This window comes from Mchenga conophoros, linkage group LG8 (assembly GCF_057382185.1).
Source record: "Mchenga conophoros isolate Kocher_MC1m ecotype Shallow Benthic linkage group LG8, M_conophoros_male_GT1.1, whole genome shotgun sequence".
Lineage (NCBI taxonomy): Eukaryota > Metazoa > Chordata > Actinopteri > Cichliformes > Cichlidae > Mchenga > Mchenga conophoros.
This window is the reverse complement of record NC_140533.1, coordinates 18935587-18957149: the sequence shown is the minus strand read 5'-3', so window position 1 is coordinate 18957149 and position 21563 is coordinate 18935587. Positions and strand designations below refer to the sequence as shown.

At 38.2% G+C, this 21563-nt stretch overlaps 1 protein-coding gene across 3 annotated transcripts in view; it reads left to right on the top strand.

Moving 5' to 3' along the window:
• The window catches only part of vti1a (vesicle transport through interaction with t-SNAREs 1A), a 112614-nt gene that overhangs the window by 273 nt on the left and 90778 nt on the right, over positions 1 to 21563 (top strand). For all 3 annotated transcript variants that reach the window (XM_085284731.1, XM_085284730.1, XM_085284732.1), the window contains exons 2-3: positions 6919 to 6977; positions 7878 to 7988. In XM_085284731.1, the coding sequence (XP_085140857.1) occupies positions 6919 to 6977; positions 7878 to 7988 (170 nt within the window). The remainder of the gene's footprint in view (positions 1 to 6918; positions 6978 to 7877; positions 7989 to 21563) is intronic.

The window sequence follows — 21563 nt, the reverse complement described above, 5'->3', positions numbered from 1 at the left end:
TATAAAAATAGTTTTTGTTATATAAAAAGAATGTGACATGTATTTGTGGCCGTCTTCTTATCTTGGTATGTCTTTGATAGGTTTAGCCGGTGTGAAAATAGTGTTAAAGAACATCCTAACTCTGTTTATGGTGTTCAGAAGAGGATAGAAGCTTCAAATCACTTTAATGAGTAGGTTAATATTAATTGAAACTATTCAACTGAAGTAATATTTTAGTGTTATCATAGTGATTTAGTGTATGACATTCTTGCCAATACTTACCATAAAGAAAAACCTATGGATGTTTTTGTGGACAATCATCGTTGGAAAAGTTAAGTTTTGGAATGGCACTGATATCACTGCAACTTTCAATGACACTTTTGGGGAGTGTTGTTTTTAGTTTTACTGTGGATTTCAGTTTTAGCCAGTTTAAAGATAATTCAGCCTTTTGATACCAGCAAGTTTGAAAGCATACGTTTCTTAATATGTTAGCAAGGGCCTAGTAACTAATATGATGGACTAATAACTTTATCCTGGTATTGACTTAAATATTTAAAAGCGTGTCTTTGGTTGACTATTTATTTAGCTCTTTACATTCCATTCACTTTTATTTATATAGCGTTAAATCATAACAGCAGTCACTGAAGGTACTTGGATTAGAGCAATGCAACCTTCAGTGGACGGCTTTTCCAGCAAAAGGTTAGCAGTTTCAGAAATTTTCTCATTGATCTTCAGAACACAGTCCTGGATGCAGCTGTAGATGGTGTACTCTGGTTCATCCGTGCATGCTGTCCAGCACAAAGGACAGTGTATCAGCGGTGAGGTCCACAGTAGAAGTTACAGAGGGGTTTGAGGTGGGATTACATCAAGCATCAGGCCTGAGTTCCTTCTTGTTTGCAGTGATAATGGACAGGTTGATAGATGAGGTCAGGGAGGAGTCTCTGTGGACTTTCATGTTCGCAGATGACATTTTGATCTGCAGTTATAGTAGGGAGCAGGTTTAAGAGGTCCTGGAGGTAAGTTGAGGTATGGACTAGAAAGAATAGGAGTGAAAGTCAATAGACAAGACAGAATACATGTGTGTGAATAAGAGGGAGACAGATGTAACAGTTAAGATGGATGAGTTTAAATAAAAGTAATGCACAGTGCACAAGAAAAGTTAAGAAAGGAGTACAGGAGAGGTGGAATAGTGTCAGAGTTTATTTGTGACAGACGGACAACAGCAAAAGTAAAAGGAAAGGTTTTTCGAGACGGTATTGAGACCTGCTATGATGTATGATTTGGAGACAGATCATTAATAAAACCACACAAGACAGAAAGTTGTTAAGATGTTTTTGGGAAGTGGCCAGAATGGATTAGATTAGAACTGAGTACATCAGAGTTTCAGCTTGGATTGAGCAGTTTGCCTACAAAGGTGGAGAGAAAAGGCTGAGATGGTTTGGAACTGTGGAGAGCAGGGATAGTGAATGTATTGGACAAAAGGAGGAAAAGAGGAAGACCACAGAAAAGATTCATGCATGTAGTGAAGGAGCACATGATAGGATGAGGTGGAAGCAGATGGTCTGCTGTGACAACCCTTAAAGCGAGCAGCTGTAAGAAGAAGACATTGCTGGTTTCATCAGTTTGTTAAAGTGATAGCATTCTGTCATTCTATCAGACTTAATTCAGACATAACCAAAGCCACATGTAACACTTTTTGAATGATATATTTAGAATAGATTGTTATTAAATTGTAGCTCTTCAAGTGTGACTTTGTTGATTTTCTAAAATGAAAACACAGGTATCAGCTGGTAGCTTCTGGTCTAGTCTTCTTAGAGTTGTTTTGCCTCTTCATTTGTATGACCCGCAACTCCTTCACTTTTGAAACACTCATTGATAGATTCTGATGCTATAGGAGTACAAATCTGACTCTGTCTTCGTAAACTTTATCACAAAATTTTATTTAAAGATTTTATTCTGTGATATAATTAGAACTGAAAGCTCAACATACATGTGGTCCATGTGTGCTTCCAGCAATTAATGCCATGTTCACACCACTGATAAGAAGCTACAAACTGACGCCTGACACTTGTTGATGCTTTATGTGCATCAAATCAAAGTTGAGCTGACGTCCATTTTTTTTCTTCAACCTATCATATGCTTGATGCAATTAAACACTTGAGCGACACTTCCGTAGCAAACCAGTGACAGTGTCGCTTGTGATGTCTGTCTGTCTTTGTAACTTTGTCTGGTTGTGAGAATTTAACATTAAGGCATGCAAATTGTGTCTTCTAAGCTCTCTTTGATGTTTAAGGAGGATTATTATTCTGTTGAAATGTGGAAAGAGCATTATGTTCTAATTTTGTTTTGTACAATAGGAAGCCTCTTTAACATGTCTGACCACAATTTTGATAAAGGTGTAGCTTTGAAACTTTCTTGAGATAACTTTGGGCAGCTGGAGAACACCTTATCACTGTATAGGATATTCTCCTATATAGTCATGTCTTATTGAGCTGGGGAACTTAAGATGCTGGAGAGACATCTGCATAGTGGTAATCTTTTTATAGTTGGTTAGTTTTTTGTAAATTTTACTTGTTCAGACCTATTAAGACTGCTGTTTGTGGAACGACTTTGGGTATTTCTCCCCTCTTCTGCTCTGCATGTATCAGTTTTGGAGGAGAAGCAGAAGAGACATACACATGCTTGCATACACAGTGAAACAGACAGCACTTTTGAACTGAGCTAAAATAAAAAGTGTGCACAAATATTGATAGTATCAATAGCAATTCTGGTATTGATACTCAGAGCGATACTTTTTAAAAAAAAAAATCCCCTTAAGTTCAGTATGTAGCCCTCTGAATTGTATTAAATTAATTAAATTTAATAATTTTTTTGGAAATGGAAAAAATATACCTCAAACATACACTATGAAAAATGTCAAACAACAGAAGTTGACATGACCTTTAGAGACGGGCACATTTACATTCTAGGTCTCAAAAAAACTCAGTTTGAAAAAAACATGAAAAGGTGTATTTTGTTTTGTTAACCAGTTATTAATGAAAGTAAAAATCAGAGTGTGTTAATAGTCACTATTTGCAAATTGATGATGAGCCATCTTTTAAGTCGTGAGTGACTGCTCTCCCCAGCATAAGCTGCCTATGTAGGTTTAAAGTATCAGTACTGGCAATTTTGGCCCTGTATTTACTTGGTATCAGATCAATACTAAAATCTGCAATATCGCACCGCACTACTTGACTACATTTTCAGATAGCAATGTGTTGTTAATGTTAGATAGACCTCTTTTCTCATCACCAGTTCTCATACTTGGTTCTGTAGGTTTCAGACATATGAAATCCTGACTGTCTGAGCCTGTTTTTGATACTGTAATTTATATTCTGCAGGATCTAGGCACGAATGCATGGCTTTGACTTTTTTCTTTGAAAGGAGTCTTTAAAATGTATTTATGTTTACATTTCTGTACTGTGAAGCCCTGCACTAAAAGAGGGTTTAGAGGTGGGTTAAAACCTACAGATGTTGTTAACCACCTGGCTCTGGGTCTTCCCATCTTGTTTTTCCTACATGTAGATTTACCAGATTGCTGCATTAGTGTTTTGGTGGCAGGCAGGCAGCTGAAAGACGGGCAGCTTGTGGATTTAGCTAAGCCTGGAAGGGAAACATGAGTTTGGATGACATGGAAAAGGCCAGAGCTAGTTGGCCAGTTGTGATTTAACTTTAAAATGTAATACTTTTACTTAACATACCCATAAATGAATGTAGACATATCAATGGGTAATACTTTCCTATTTAAAATGACTTAATACAAAGAATAGATGATAGAATGCATAATAGAAAGTTGAGCTTCAGTTGCTCCCTTATTTCACAAGGGATCACCACAGTAAATAGCTCCACTATTGACATTGCAGATTTTTTTAAAACCCCAGATTCCCTTCCTGATGGAACCCCACAGGGATTTATGTCTCCTCCTGGGATCGAACCGTATCGTTTGCTTGTTAGGCAGATGTATAAACAGCTACACTGTCATCTGACACCACTCAATACCAATCACAGTTATAAGCTGAGACAAAATAGTCATTGAGTTTGTATTTGTTTTCTCAGTGCAAGAGCCTTTCTGCACAGCACCTTCTTCCATTTTTACGGTCACTTTTCAAAATTAAATGGTATTTTGCAGTGTGAAATACACTGGGTGTTTTTAGTTTACAGCTACACTAAGCCAAAATGGTGGGAAATATATATCTAAAGGTGGATATGACAATTAATTTAAGGCTGAACTACTACATATTAAAATTTTGGTGTCCACACCTAACTGAGTAGGAGCAACCGTTATTACTACTTACTTACAGTGAGTGTTAACTAGTAGTTTGTTTTAAGTTTTCAGATTTCATATGTGGAAGCTTTATCTCTTCCTCTCGGCTCACACTTGCTCATTGGGTTTTCAAAGGCGCTGCTCTCACAAAACCTCGCTTGACTGAATATTTCTGGTTTGGAATTGGCATGTCTGAAGACTCATGGCAGCCCATTCCGCAGAGTAATTTCTCATTGCTTCCTCTCACCATCTGTTGACTGTGTCAGAGGAAGCCTGTGTGAATATGTACAAAGCTAGAAAATGCATTACAACCATAAGTAGTTGTTGTGTGTTTTCTGACACCAATGGAATAGTTTACAGTTGAATTTCAATTCCCTTCCTACTCATTAAGTTTTTCTTAAGTTCTTTTGGCTCTTCTTACCCAAGTGGATGCATTTTGCCCATGATATCCCCTCTGTTTAATATTTTAAAAAGGAGCCATAACATTGTTCTTGTAGTTTATTACTTTTACTTGGCATGTTATGTTGTTGATAATGGCCATGGCATGTGGAAAACATGACCTAGATGCTCACAAACAATTAATTTTTGTATATTATTTTTTTGCAACATTGCTCCAAAACTCAACATCAAGAAGAAATTTGAATAAGAATACTATGAACAGAACAAGACTCAACATCCTTGTTCTATTAAACATGGCTCCAAGTTTTCACTTTTGAATGTTCATGGCAAGAGATTATTTGTCAATCACTGGCATTGAAATATGAAACATAAAAAGTAAAAGAAAAATACCAAGCCCTTTGTTTTCTTCATTTTTGCCTTACTTCTGTCTACAAAACTCCTCATCCGTCTGTCAGCAGGTTCTAGTCTTGGTAAATAGCCATACATATTTCACAGCCCTCTAGCTCGGGCCTGAGCCTGAGTACGAAAGCGTCATCTCATCTTTCACTGAATTGCCTCTGGCTGTTTACTATAGAGGTTGTAAGGTTGGACACAGGTTTTAAAAATGAATTTAAGGGCCATGTTGGCCTATGGCACCTGAGAAACGAAGATCTTGGCTTAGCTTTTTTTTTTTTATTGCAGTCCCACAGCTGGGTATTCTTGTGATTTACTTTTGTTTGTATTTTACCTAGAATGCTTTTCATACTTTGCTTTTAAACCTTTATTAGAATACATCTGTTGGGGTTTCAAAAGCAAATAACATTTTCAGAATTTCTTAATTACTGTAAAAAATGTAAGATTGGTTCGACTTTGTAGGCATCACCTCTTAACATTTACCATCTGTACTCAATACGGAGCTGGTGTTTAAGATGCTGCACTTTTTGTAATGATACATTTTATCTGTGAATTTATAATTATGTCACTTTTTGTTTTCTGGGAGTTAAAAAAAAATGTAACAATTAACAGAATTTTTATTGTCAGTATATCAGGTCCACAGGTGTCCTCTTAAACTGTTAAACCAAATATACTACAAGATCAGCACTTTGACTGACTGTTGTGATATGCTGATGCACTGATAACATTAACACAACTTTGTGTTACAAATGTACTCTAAACTATTTAAAATTTAGTATGATATATCTCACACCATGGTTAGCAAAAGATTTCCACAACACCTCAAGTCTGGGATGGTTCTAACATTAGTTTGGCTTCGCTTTTGCATTACATTGATCGCTTTGTCTTTTTCCTCGAACTGTTGTGTGGTGGGTGCATTGTTCCACTTAAGGGAGGCTGCTGGTGCTGGGGAGTGCTGTTACCACAGGGGTGTGCAACAATGACATATGGTGGATGTGTGATAAAGTAACATGCACATAAATCTCTTAAACCAAAGTTTCTAAAGTAAAGGCTGCATGTTAAGATGACATTAAATGTTATTTTCTTTACCCTCTTTTATATTTTTTATGTTATTAATGGTATTTATGCATAAGAGAATTTCCTATATTTCCTAACTTCATTTTTTTGTTTTCTTTATTATTATTAAACTATATGTGTAAGTTGCTTATACTTTATGTCAAAGCCTTGGGCAATGGTCTTTTCTTTTTTTTTTTCTTGTTTTAAGTTAACATAAATATGCTTGATTAGTAAACACCATACCGCATACCATGAACTAACAAAATCTTTGGCCAGGATCTAATTTCAGGACAAAGACTAGTTCATGTAGATGTAGGGAAAGTGATAATGCCGTTGCCTTAAATAACTGTTGGAAGCGCTGTAGTTTGCACGCTGCTCTGGAACTCTTAAGTCCTAATGAGTTTCAATGGGTAATGTGGTAGAGCAGCCATGGGGTGAGGTGTAGAACAGTGCGTTAGTCATTCTGAGTGGGACTCATACTTCTGGCAAGTGAGCAAAGCTGACACCTCCCTTCCCTTTGAGTTGGCATGAGGTGTCTCGCTGCTCCTCAACAGAAACCAACAAAGGCCTCATAGACGCCAATAACTAAGAGACATCAAATGTTGGCTCGTCGTGTGGAGAGAATGTGTAAATATATCTTCAAATGTGTCCTCGTGTGTTGTTTTCTCCCAGTCTTTCTTTCTCTCTCCCCCTCTCTTCCCCCGTTGCGGGGGAGTTAGGCTGTTGTCATGAAGCGCTGTTCCTCCGTCGGCTGATCAATATGTTGCTGGGTTTTTTTTCTCTTTCAGAGGAGAAGACACAGCTGGTTCTAAATGTCGACAAACAGCTTGAAGAAGTCAGAGAGTTGGTATGTCTTTGATCAGTAATTTTCTCCTCTTCCCATTTCCTAAATAATGAATTTGTGGAAAGAGGGAGGGGACAATTTTCACTGGCACCAGACAACAGCACCTGTATTATCCTGGTGGTGACATGACATGTAGACATAACACACATGCACACATACTTCACATGGCAGAAAGGAGGCTTCCTCCTCATATGATTACTTTCCCATAATCTGCTTTTAAGTGACACCCCTATGACACATTTCAAGCCATTATCTTGGGTGGGTGTCTTCATGTTGCTGTTTAAACATGAGCAAAGTCACCTGACAGAAACAAATTGTTGTTGCGGTTGTCTTGTTATGCCATAGTGATGAGTTTCCTCCAAATCTGCCACAGAGAGACCTGTCTACCCATGCATCAGATGTACTTTTGCTTCATTCACTCAGACATTGTTGGGCCCATGCGTGTCATGGCAATGAAGAAGCCCTCGTATTTGATTGTGTACTTACAGAACATACTTCCTCTGTTGTAACTTTTATCACAACTGAGTGACACCAGCAGAAGGCGTTTGATTTTACAATCGGCACTGGAGGATATTAAAGTTAATGCTGCTGAAGTTGAATCTGTTCAAAAGTGTTCAAAGGGAGCACACAACTGTAAAACTTGCCCTTAAAATTTTTTTCAGAAAGCTTGTGCAGGAAATATGATCATAAAAAAAACTAAACTTTTAAATGTAAAAATGTGCATATACAGTCTATTTTGTACTTTTTAATATTTTAATGTAAATCTGTATTATAATGAGCTCTAAATCTGTCACTCTGGCAGTGTTTTATATTCCAAGTATTTCTTTCGATTTTGAAATGACTCTTAAAATTTCTGTTAGGAATGTTTGACTTTAAATGAATTGGATGAATTGTGGGTTTTAGCTGGAGCAGATGGACCTGGAGGTGCGAGAGATCCCCATCCAAAGCAGAGCCATGTACAACAGCAGGCTGAAGAGCTATAAACAGGAGATGGAAAAGCTTGAGAAAGACTTTGTAAGTATTTCAATATGTCATGAAATGTTTTTTTTTAATTCTCATGCAAACGCAACAGTTGTAATAGTTGTAATGTTCTTACTGAGAGTGTAAATGATGCTCCATAATAAATAAGCGTCTATAAACTACTCATCATAAGACAAACACCCCAGCTTTTTTAAACTCAGAAATTAAATTATAAAATGCATATTCAAAGAAATATCATTTGGAAAATTGGTTTGGAACCAGTCACTGCTGACACACACGTGTTGAATTTGTGGGTTACTTTTCTTCCACTCAGACGAGCTGGATGAAGTCCAGAGACTGTGATGGTTTTCCATCTTTTCAAGGCCACCGTGCGTGCAGTTCTGTTGTTCCAGTGTTTTGTGTCATTATCTTACCAAAAAGATGAACCCCTGACCAATCGATCTGCCTTCGTTTTTTTTGTTTTGTTTAGTTTTTTTGTCACATGTCCAATAGTGAAATACAGTACCGTTTTGTGCATGACCATATTCTGCTAATAATTCTTCAGAGGATGTAGTAACACTTTGTTCCATCACCGCCTTTGTTCAGACACATCGTTTTTGTAAGTAATCAGCAGAATTTGTGGCACGTGCATAAATCCCTTTCATGACATTTCAAGGCTTCACATACTTCCATCGCTCTGCAATAGCTGTAAATTAACCAAATAATTAAACATTAATCCTCGAAAAACACTTCTTTTCTCATGAAATTTGCATCATTATTTATTTATCTTTACTGTTAGAAAAACACCAAAAACTGCGGACTGTTTGCGTGTAACTCTCACTCTCGCAGTAATTCCTGCACTCACAAACAGACTTGCACTGAAGCTCAGCGGTGCATCCACAGAGGTTAATTCGGAGTTCATATCTGAACTTTCAAGCAATGCCTATCGAGAATGGGTTGTGTGTGTTTGTGTTGTTGCTGCAGAATCTGGCCTTGTTTAGTAATTCATAAATCACTGTATGTCTTGGCTTGATTTATCAAAGCTTAATGAACAGTCTGGTCTTTTGGGTCACTTGCTTTTAGTCTACATTTTGAGCTACCAATATTGCCCAAGGTACTTCACGTAATCAATAATACTCAGAAATACGCAATTATCCAGTGCAATTGAATCCAAAACGTTTTTAACCTCTTATTTTAATTATTATATCTTTAAATTGATCCTTGTGAAAGCATTTTAAATTGATTGTTGGCATTATAATGTTAAGAAAAATCGTAGTGGTAACGTATCTTTAACTATATCTTTTTTTCTGTGGTTGTTGTTGTTTTCTGTTGTCAGTTTTGTTTTGCTGGTGCTCATAACATGATAATAAACCCGTAGTGTAAGAGCCGTTGACCTTGAGCTTGAGAGCACGTGTCCCTCCACGAATCAAGTTTTATGTGATTTAAATCCACAGCCTCAGAATGAGTTGGAAAAATATATACTGAATTGTTGAAGTCCTGTTGAGGAAATTCAGCAAAGGCTTCTCCTTAATGTGTTAAGTTTAGAGGTTGGCCAAAATAACGAACAAACTTTTCTCCAAACCTTGAAATGAATAAAGTGTGTACTTTTCCACACAAATCTGAACTTTTTCTTCGCTTGTAGAGGATTTATTGGAGGATATTTGGATAGCTCAAGTTTAATGGGAAGGTTTTCAGGAAGTAACGGGAAGCAGTGCAATGATCATCACAAAAATGCACAATGCATAGCCAATATAATCAGAATTCCAAGTGTTGAGTAATTTTGATTTGATACAAAATGTCAAAATAAAAGTAGCAGTTGTGAAACTCAAAATAGACTTATGCACATATGAAAAACTACATATTTATTTATGATATACTGCCCATCTATACCTCAGATGACTACTACAGTCCATGCTTTTCACCAACACTCATTATTTTTCTTAAATGTTTGTTTGGTATCTAATCATCATTAACCACAAAATACTTTTTATATTCCCCCACCTCACCGCTCCAAACAAGTAAACATGCACAAACACCGCATTTAGATTCAAATAATATGTGCTAGTGATCTGTGAACACGCCACTGAGATGTGCTAACTGAGATCATAGAAGAGATCTCTGTGCCAAAACAGCTTGCTTTTCTTGCCATAGGCATTTAATTGGCTGACGATTAATCTTTAACTTTTCTTCTCCCCACTCTTACCATGCTTAATCATCAAGCAGTTAACACCTGCTGTGGCCGATATTGGTGCTAATTTTCATTTCTAGCCTTTTTTCCCTGTCTTACGAGCATGTGCTGGCGACGAAAATTGTTTCTTCACCCTGGCAAAACATGGCATTCCTCCATGCACTTTATAATGCAAAAATCCGGTGTGCACAGTCCTTAGAGAGTATGATGATGTCTAAATTCTTTTTTGCACATCGCTGCATACTTAAGTCGTGTCTGTAATTGCTTGTACTGAAATAAAAAGCAGAAGGTAGCCGTAGGATAATCCGGGTGTCCGGAAAATAAAAAAGCAGTGACTGGCTTCTAACTGTGAGTCTCCCTGTTTGACTGTAATTTCTCTTTTTTACACCTCTGCGTGTGGCGCGGTGAAATCAGCGCACATTTAAACCAGGATCACCCACCTCACAGAGTTACATCTAGTATATCTCGTCTCCCGTAAATCTGATGCAAGTGTTCAGAAGGCAAGAACTTCAGCCCCCTCAGATGTGTCTCAGATGTGCCAAATGCTATAGCTGAGCTCAGCTTCTCACTTCCTGCCGGCCTAGGGAGGACATGACACTCGGCTCGAAAAGGCATCGAGTGGAAAAAAGGGCAATGTCCTTTCTTTTTAATGTAAAAAGCTCCGGCTTTGTTGTGCTTTCTGTGGATATCAAGGCCTTTCCACTCCCTCACTACTAAATCTCCCCCATAACCTACCCCCTACTGGCCTCCCACGGGTGTCTCCCCCCTTAACCTGCTCTCTCATCCTCTCATTCACCCGTGGTTTGAAGTAATTCTACCACTGGTGTGCCAGCTTGAGACCTCATTCCTTCTCCTTTTCAGACAGAGGGCTGGAGTTGACCTCAGAAACCCAGCCATTTCATCCAGAAAGAAAACTTATCAAACAACCACCCCAAAAGGGGTGTGTGTGTGTGTGTGTGTGTATATATATATATATATATATATATATATATATATATATATATATATATATATATAATATATGAGGTGTAGCTTTGTTGGCTTGTTGGGTGACAGCTTCATTGTGATAAAACCGGGGGCCATGGGGATCTCACAGGTGCTGAGCCACGACAAAACAGACATTGTAGTAGCCAAAGCAGACAGCAGCTTAAGCAAAATAAAAAGTAAGCCAAAGTATACAATAAATAAATAAAAGGGAAATGAAAATCCTATTTGATGGGGTCAGCTTGCTCAAATCAGAGGGAGAAGAATGGCATGGCTCTTAGCAGTGGCTTTGATCAGGGAAAGAGAGCCTAACCTAAGTTTAATTTAATGAAATCTATTGGGCAAACAGAGCCACTGTTTTCAAAGTGCCAGGTTAGGTCTGTCCCAGTGGGCAAGATGAGGACTCGCAGGCATTGATTGCGTCACGCAAAACACAACTTTAAGTGTGTGAGTGAAACTGGACGCCATGAAATGTGTGATTCGTGTGACTTGTGTATAATGAGGCATCGTAAAGCAACATTGGCTGGAGGATTTAAAGATACATTTGTCAGTCCTGATAAATTTCTCTTATCAGAATATATTTTGAGTACAGAGACCCCTCCTTCCTTTCGCCTGACTATGACAAACTGTTCTTTATCATTGTCAGGTCTCTGATTTATTATGTAGACTCAATAAAAATGAAGAGTTTTCTTTTGTCATTTTAACAACAAAATTGACATTATTTAGATTAGGTCATCATTATTTGGTTAAATGACAAACAATCCTCAGGTATTATTGAAAATGAAGTAACTTTATCAATTTCAAGCAAATCGTTTCTAATTTCCTTGTAATTTTTAACACTTTTCTGCTTTTCCAATCATCAGTAAGTAATTAGCTGAATAAGATGCACCGGTGGCTGTAACTTGCAGCCCTAATATCATTGTTATCATTATGTAATTGGTATAAATTCACTGGAATAGCTTTGCCTCAATTATTTAATATAAAATTTCATGAGGAGTATTGATCTCTTTAAGAAAAAAAAATCACAACTCTTGGTCATTACTTTGCAGTAGCTATGAAGTTTAGACAAGTGTCTTCATATTTTTTTTCCCCATTTTAAATCCTGAACCCTTTTGAGAGATTATTCACTGCATGGCTTACTTGGACTATCAGCACACCTCCTGCTGGCAGCAGATGGCGGTGTTGATCTAAGAATTTTCTTTGAGTAAGCTTCAACATCAGGAAGATATTGGGCACATTCACCAATTACTTTGCCCTGCTGATATGTGGTTGGACTTGCTCTGATAAATTCTTCTTACCATTGCTATGCCTAACCTCTGCTTTATGTTTAATATGCAAGATTGAAAATGGTGTCCCTGTGGTGAAAACCTATCTGAGTTCTTGCTTATAAGCTTATAAGTTTATGCATTTTCTTTTCTTTTTCTTTGCTTAATTATGCTTTGAAAAATACTTAAGCAAACAAAACAGAATATAAATTAAATGCCAAGTCCTTGGGAAAGTGAAATGCCTTTTTTAAACATTTCATGCTTTAACTCACAACAATATTCTCATTTCTTCTCTCAACTAGTTCTCCGAATATGTTTCACCTCTTTAGATCGTTTCTTTTTTATTATATCCAAATAAACACTACTGGTCTAAATGTTTGTTTGTTAAAAGGTTAATTAATAGTCTTTAAATCTCAAGCTTTGACAAGTTTTGTTGTTGAGACCTTACATCTTTTTGTCATTTATTAAAAAGGAGGTCCTATAATGGTCAAGGCAGTTTTGTTGATGGCACGAGATCCATTGTGTTATGCGTTTTGTTTCATCTTATTGAATTTTGAATAGAAAACTATTTTTGGTTTGTCATAATACGCCACACAATGTTCCATCAAGGACCCACTAACATGTTATCTACATGCCAGTATTTCTTTTGAAACGCATATCGTCACCCGGTCTTATGAGGTCGGAAAATATGTAGGCATAGTACAAATTATTAGTTATTGCAAGATTTGAAAAAATGCGATACAGTCAAAATTTAATTTGTCTGAAGTGCAGTACTTAAATTCAGAAGGAGCCCATTCAGTAAGATTGAGGTGATGATTTGTCTTTTCATTCCCAGCTTCATTTATTCCGACATGGACCCTGATGTTAAATCATGAGGCCAACTGTCACAGGAACTCAACTATCCCTTACTAATTTCCAGTTATCTGTTGGGGTATTGTTTGGAGCTTCAGTCATGGTCAAATAGGATGTGTGGATTGCCTTTTTCTTTAATAAAAGTATTTTCGGTGGAATGCCTCCCAGTGTCTGCCAAGGGAGATAATTAATGCATTTGGAAAAGAGTTGGTCAGCCTTGAGAAATTCAACAGTTTATCTGCTAGGTGCACTGAGGTGAATAGAATGAAAAAGCTAATGGTATTGAATATTTTCACTCCATATATCAATTTCATAAGTGGTTTCACTGACCTTATAATGATATCTTGAGACTTGACATGTAGTTTTCAGTTGAGGCAATGACTGAAAATGGTTTTAATGAATTGGAGTACAGCACCTTTTAAGCTTTTTTTGATGTAGAAATGATTTAATTAAAGTGTGGATGCACAGATATAACAGATAATTTAATGCTCAAATTCGATCAAGACTGAGTTACTAATGAATGACTACTGACATTCCTACACGCGGCTCAAAAACATGTTTGAGAGTGTTATCTGAAGTTTTCCATGAGACTTTTTTTTTCTGGCCCTAAACTTAAAACTTTTTGTGTCCTCTTAATCTGATGGTCAACCACAAACTATTCATCAGTGGCAATGAATTAACATATTTCTGGATTTATATTTTAATTTTCAGGGTTTTGTCTTTGTGTGATTGGCTTCTGCACTAAGTTGGAGTTCAGTGTTTGAAATGTGAATTTTGAGTGATGGAACGGAGTCAAACACTTGAATATGAGGGTCATTTTCATGTTTTTCATTATCTTAAAAAACTAAATAAATGATCATGGACACTTGAAGATTGTAGAGACTATCCAGCTTTAACAAGAGTGGTCATAAACTCATTACTTTTGGCACAGTTACTAACCTTAGCAAAGAATGAAGAGTTTGCAAAGTCATTTAATGAAAAAGTTATTTGTTTTAAAGAGCTCTGGCATCTTAAATGCAGTTTTTTTGCACAACTTGATCGTAATTATGTTGAGATTTAAGTTTTGAAGTGAGATTTTTTTTGGGCGACTGTACATTCCAAGCTAAACATACAACTAGCGATTATATATTAGCATTGTTGTAATCCCGCTTGAAGGCTTCTTTTTTTTTGCCCCTTGTCCTCATTAAAGTGACTTCTGCAAGCAACAACATGACAGACCAACATTAGTTGGATGTTAGACACTATAAATCGCATTAGGTTGCCTTGGCTTACTTGTTCATATTAAACACAGAGGAGTAAATGCAGATTGACTCTTTTCATGGTTTGTTGCTTAACAACCCATCAACAACACCAAAGTCTAATCACTCATCACCAGTCATAAAAGAGTTCCCTGAATTGACAGGGATTTTTTCCCTCTCTCCCTATATTTCCTCTGCGCTGAGTGCAGATTTAGGATGTAAGCAAATAGATCTTCTTCTTCTACTTATGAATTCTGGCTTTCATTCGGAAATCGTTGCGAGCAGTACGTCTTGCACAAGCCCTTTGCGGATTTGTGGTATTGCAGGCTTTACCATGTCCCCTTTATGGACACCAAGATGGGATTCATTTGTGGATTAGCCTTTTGTCACTCATGTTGAAACCATTTTATTTATTTATTTACTTTTTTACATGTTTGATGGCGTAATGGCAATGGTAGGTCAAATCTGGGTTGAAGGACAGTGTCACAAGAAGGACAAAAAGTTGTGCTGTCCAAAAGTGCCGTGTTCGGTTTTTATTGAAAAACGGGAGACAATACTTTGGCAATACTTTGCTAATTCTGCTTAGTTTTTGTTTGTTTTTTTATTTAAAAAACATGTATGTTTTACATGTGTAAATTGTGTTGGAAGCATTAAAAGAAGGGGATAATTGATAAATGTAATTTAACAGCCGGTTAAGTCTAAATGGAAGTATCGTTGAATGTTGATGGGTCTGCGTCTCAACTTAGAAATGTCCTTTTGGGCAAAATATAGGCGTTGACACCAGTTCAGGATTAATTAATTAATAGGGTGTTCTCGGTGGTTGTGAATGTAAAGTTGATTTTTAAGTTATATGAGTAATTTCTTTAGCATTGCTCAAAGAAACCAGACTGAAATTATGCTGTGTAATTTCCAGTAAGCCTGATGTTTAGGATAAAATTGGCACAACAGCAAAATTTACTTGCTAACGAGGTGTGTGCTCTTTAACAAAATGATTTGTCGTAGGGTTTGACTCTCAAATATCACACAGATAGGCTTCTTCTGTGCCTCTTCATGTGAACTCTCTTCTGTATGGATGGGGTATCTGCATTATGCCTGGAGCACAGGATTTGTTTGGCAGTGTGCAAATTCGGCCGTTATCCTTCCACGCGATCGTTTCCTTTCTCGCTTATCTCTCCTGGCCCCTCCAAAGTCACCGTACTTTCACACTCACTGACAGCGATCAGTATAGCTTTCAGACGCTTGTCTGGCTGAGTCTGCCAAGAAGCGAAGGCCCTCCCAGGTCCCCTCACTGTCCTCAGGGCTTGTGTGATTGAGTGACTGGAGTGAGTGGGGGCCAAAGATAATAGGGGGAAAATATAAAGACATGGGGTGATGATATGATAGCACCCCCACGCTCCTCCTCCACCTCCCCTTCACTTTTCTTTTCCTTTCTGTTCTTCTTTCTGTCCTACCCCCAGTTCTCGTGCACCGAGCCTGTCCCACGCAGTAGTGTAAACCAGAAGTGACATGTGACACCCACTCCCCAGTGATGTGCTGACAAGCGGGTACTAGAATAGGTGACAATGTTTTCTTTTTTTGCCAGACTGGCTTAAGTATGGTGAAGGGATTCATGAAGTATTTATGAAATATATTATGAATCATTGGGTCTGTGTTTTTCCTCTGTATTTTAGGCAGTGGCATTTGCTTTTAATAAGTAAGGCTCAGAGACGCCAAGGCTGGGGAAAGGAGTAAATGGAGGGAAAACTCTGTATATTTCATCTTTAGTGGTGTTTCTTTAGAGTAAAACTTCTACGTTTACACATGTTTTAACCCTTGCTCACAGCCCCTTCACAGAAACATGCACACACATGCACACACACAATTAACTTGGTTTCTTCCTCTCATCCTAAGTGTTTCTAATGAGGGAGTGTGCCAGAAAGAAAGGGAAACCGTTTTTGCTCTCAGCGACCAACAATTTTGCCTTTTCTCGGGTGTTTTTGAAGCCTGCAGTGGAATCTGGCTGTGGCCTTGATCAGAATTACATTGTGGAAGATGAATTAAGGTTTTTTTTTTTTTCAATTATCCCAGAGGTTGGCCAGCATTAGAGCATCAGCTTACTCCTGCAGTGAGACTAAACTCTTTAGTTTTGTTCCCCTCATCACCATAGAGCACTTGTTTGTTCTCCGTTAAGCTTTTTTTTTTTCTTCTTTTTTTGTATGTTTTTGTCTTGGTATTTTTATTCTCAAATTATTCATTTCACAAAAGACATTTGCAAACAATCAAATAGCTCATTAAATTAATGTTATTTTGTGGATATTCTAGCACTTTTTTGTTTAAAAAATAAATAAAGCATCATTTTTCTTTGTGTTAATGTTGAATATAAGACAATTTCCTTTAAATTGGCTTACGAGGTGCAAGAAAGTCTTGTCTGTACCAATCAGTTGACTGCTTTTTAAAAATTTTCTGCACCGTTGTTGTGAATTCCAGCACAGAACCTGCACACTCCCAGGAAACTCGTAAGTGTATTGGGAAGTTCAGGAGGGCACATGTTGGAAGGGCTTTGGAAGGGGGCCTTACTGGCCTCATCAGCATTTGAATGTGTTCTGGCTAGTGAAATAACAAAGTATACATAAATATATAGAGATAATGATCTGGCTAAGTCTCTATGTGTGCTGCTGTATTCTTATGCTAATGATCCAGCTATTCAATGCCAACAATGGTCACATTACAAGAAAAGGCAAAGCACTGAAGGAGATAGTCTTCTGTGTACGTGTCCACCGAGGGACGCGCACATGCTCACCAGGCCCAACTTCTCTCCCTTTGTGTCTAGGTTTTTTTTTTTTCCTCTTTTTTTTTTTATTTTATTACATTTTTCAATTTTAGATAACACTCCAAGAATAGACATCAAACAAAAATGAATCATAAATCGAGGTCAGGAGTGAGCCTCTTTCCAAAGCAGAGAAAGGGTTAAAAGTGAAGGTATCTTTAAAAAAGATGGGAAGACTGATAGGAGAGGAGCTCTTCTCAGCAGAGGGTTCAGTGAACCATATGTAGGTGCCCACAGGCTAATGGGCCGGTTGGTCCCTGGCTTGCCAGGTATCCTGTATGCACATTTCCACCCCCCCACCCCCCCCGAAACAAAACACACGCACACACACATAGATAGATAGACTCTCCCTCCTCGTCATCCTCCAGCACTCACCTCTCCAACCCCTCCCACCTTCACTCTGTGAAAATACCTCCTCCACTTTCCTCTAATCTCACCTTTTTCTCTGGTGCTGACCTGGGGAGGCTCTCTTTATTCCCCACTGCACGCCAGAAGCCAGCGTTGTGATCGGAGCCCGGGCCCCTGCGCTGGTTCCCCTCTCCTCTCCTCTATCCTTGCCCTGGCTGCCCGCCTCCCCGACGGCTCTGCTCTATTGATTTACTCCTCCAACCAATGCTGTCTGTCTCTGTTTTGCACCACCAGCACCTAGGTCCCTCATCTCTATAACCCTCCCTCTTTCCTCATTTTCTTTGCTGTCTTCTTTTTTGTCTTTTCATACTTTCTTTCCATCTTTCTTTCTGTCCCCTCCTACACAACCACGGGCTATGGAAGGAAGAAACTAATGGAACAAGAGCGAAGGAGTGAAAGAGACACGGAAAGACTGGTAGTGTGGGAGGGGAAATGGGGCCTTTGATTTTTCATTAGAAGCACCTTCATATTTTAATATTGGGTTTAATCGGGCCCGCGTGCCTTAAAGAAATAACCACTGAGAGATGATCCCTCGGCCTTCAAAAGCTATATGGCGTTTCTTCAATCAAAGCCCTTCTTGAATTTGCTCTTTTGTTTGGAGTTCACTTTCAACACCCCTCCTTCCACCGCCTTCTCTTGCTGTCTCCTGGCCTATCACTTTGTGGTTACAGTCGTTAGGCTTATTGACTGATCTCAGCAGTACTTAGCAATAGAAATGACTTTGACAGGGAACCCCCCTTCCATTCACACAGGTGCAAGAATGAAATAGCATGGTATCACAGTGGTGTAAACCACTACTGGCAAATGATAAAACCTTGGTTGCTTGTGGGCTAATTGATTGATAGATTTTAAAAAAAGCAAACTAATAAAGAGAAGTTTTATCACAGTTGTGTCAGACAGTGTCAGGTTTTTATTAAGGGACATGATCTTTTTGAAGCTGATCCACTCTGTCTGCCTAAAATAAGTCTCCTCACCTCACACCTGCTCAGATATGTCGCTGGCTCATTTATTGCCTTGCCGTTGTTGATCATTCACCTCTATTTGTGTTTTTTTTTTTTGACAATTGTTTCTCTGAGACTCCTTGAGGTATTTCATCGAGGTGGAACACAATGCAGTGTGCGTCGAAGCCACCAAAGCACCAACCTGTGAGCTAATGAGAGGCCCCATGCTGTTATCTAAGGCTCCGGCTTCTCTACCACTGCTGCACTTCTATCAGGGGAGAGAACACACACCGGGCTACCGTTCACATATGTTGCACGCGTACGTTCTCTAAAGGAGGTTTACCGGGGATGCAAAAGCTCACAGAAGCCTCCATCTTACATACAGTAGCCCCCATGTATCCTTCTGCACTCACACAAGCGCACAACAGACAGAAGTAAAGGATTCGATGGCACCAAAGACCGCAATAAAACAAAGGCGCAAATGACACCCTCCTGCGACAGTCCCAACTATAGCTGCTTCTCTTTGTCTGATAATATATCAGATGTATTAAAAAGGAGCACTTAATTGAACAACCTCTCCCAGTTTGTTTGTGTTAAAGGAGAGTAGAAGATGCTAGACAACAATTTGTGTGTGTGTGTTTCGCTTTGTGCTTTGCTGTGCATGTCTGTGTGTGTGTGTGTGCGCGCGCGTGTTAAACCCCTGCCGAGCAGAGATGCATTATTTAAGATGCTGTTGTGATACTTGTGCCTGCTTAAAGGTCTCAGCTTCCTTTTAACGCCATGCCGCATCAGCCCACCTCTGCCCCCACTTGTGGGGGGAACCAGAGTGGGGCCTGCTGGCGCTGGTCCACACATCACCTGGGAAAATATCACAGCAGGGGAGGAGAGGAAGTGAAATAGATAACCTTTGAGTTTAGCACACATTTTTGTGAACACACATTTTACTGCTCCACTTCATTGTCACTTCTGTGCTGACTTTAGAAATATTTTTTTACTTATTTATTTATTTTTACAGGATGTTCATTTTAGATCATTTTATACTCACCTTAATTTTATTTGGATTTTCACATTTTGTGCATCCCTAGAGCAACCGGGAGAGGAAAATGAAAGGACTGGATGTCAGTTTGAGGCAATCACATGGCGTTAGACATGAGAGTTATTAAGTCTAACTTGCCCAGTTGCTCACCTGCTGGTGAAAAACCTTGTAATGGAGCCTAGTACTATAAATTGAATGTGGTTAATTACTCTTCATGCTATGCCACCAGCCGTGTGTGCAGGGTGAAAAGGAAAAGCTTGGGAAAGTAGAGGGAAAAAGCGTCTGCAGAGGAACTTCAGGGCCCCTCATTACACTCTGCCCCTGGGTATTTTTACGCCTTTTATTTCCCATCTAATGAACTGTTTACATTTTTTTTTTTCTGCTTTCTAGGCGCCACAATTATTCGACTTGTCCTTGTGTCACTCGTTGCACCAGGCAAAAAGCAAGGAGGAGAGTTGGAGGGCATTGAAATGTGTATATGGATCTCAGTTTGTTTCATTTGAATTTTTCTGAGAAAGTTTTGTTTAATATTACAGAGACCTTAATTGGAGACTGATTTGAATTTATTTTGAAAGGTCATATTATTATTATCATCATCATTATTATTATTATTATTATTATTATTATTATTATTATTTTATTGTTTTATTATTTTTTTTACAATTAATAACGTGTTTTTCTGTGAGTGGTTTATGAAGGAATTAAGAGTCGTCATGTTTATTTAACAAAAGTATACCATTGCATGCTCATAGACTATAAAGGAATTGTACACAAATAAGATATCCATGTATTGGTTATAATTGAATTAATATCATTTGCTGCTCAGAGGATTATGCTGAACTGATTAGCATATCTGATATGAATTGTTATGCGTGCATATGTAATTATGTTTTGATGAGTAAAGAAGAATACTTTTTTTTTTTTTTTCTGCTATCCATGTCAACAGAGGTAAAACGTGTGTTTTTGACAGGACACCAGCACCTCCATCGCCTCATTTGACGGGATGCGTGGAGTTTTTAAAGGCAGGCCACTTTGCATAAAGTTAAGATGTACCTTTTGTACTTTTCTTGTGTGCTTCCGGGAATAGAAGCAAATTCTCACCCAAGATAAAAAAAAAAGTGACAAAAGACAGACCTTTCAAAAGGATTTAAAAAAAGCTCTTTCCCCCCCCCCTTTTCTGAGCAATAAGGTATCTTCTGAAAGCACGTATTCTTTTTTAGATTACAAAGCCTGATTAGTTGGTTTTGTCTTAAGATGCGGAGCTCTGTCTCCACGTACTGTAAATAGATTGAGTTAGTTTTAGAGCTTTTTTTTTATTATTATTATTATTAATGGAAAATAAGGTTTTTACAATAGACCAGATATCTCCTTTCTGACCTCGAGACTGTGCCTGTTGTCACTAAACACCCAAACTCATAATCAAAATCTGTTACTGTATTAAGCAGTCAGTATTGCACCTGCTTATATTTTACATCAAATGGGAAGGCAGTAGTCACTTAGGAATCTGTTGTTTTCCAGAGGGGGAATCCAAAAGCTGGAGTGTGTACTGTAGGTACAGGGAAAATAGCGGCAACACTTTCATTTCAATGACATTTTCCATTCTTTATACTTTCTTTGTTATCTACTCTGTTCTCATTGCAGAAACCCTTCATACATTCATCCGTAACAAACAGCTATTTAGAAATACCAAAAAAGCCCTGCATATGGTTTGAAGGCGACGTAAGCCTCAACATTCAAATCAATGCTTCTCCCAGGCTTCCTCGTCTCAATTACTGGTGAAGTCGTCTTTCCCCCTAAGTTGCACTGAAGCTCTTTAAGATGAAACTCGACTTAAATGGAATATGTGGGTGTTTTTCCTGGCAAAAAAAAAAGTGCGCGTGTGCCTGGTGTACAAGTGTACATGCTGTCGTT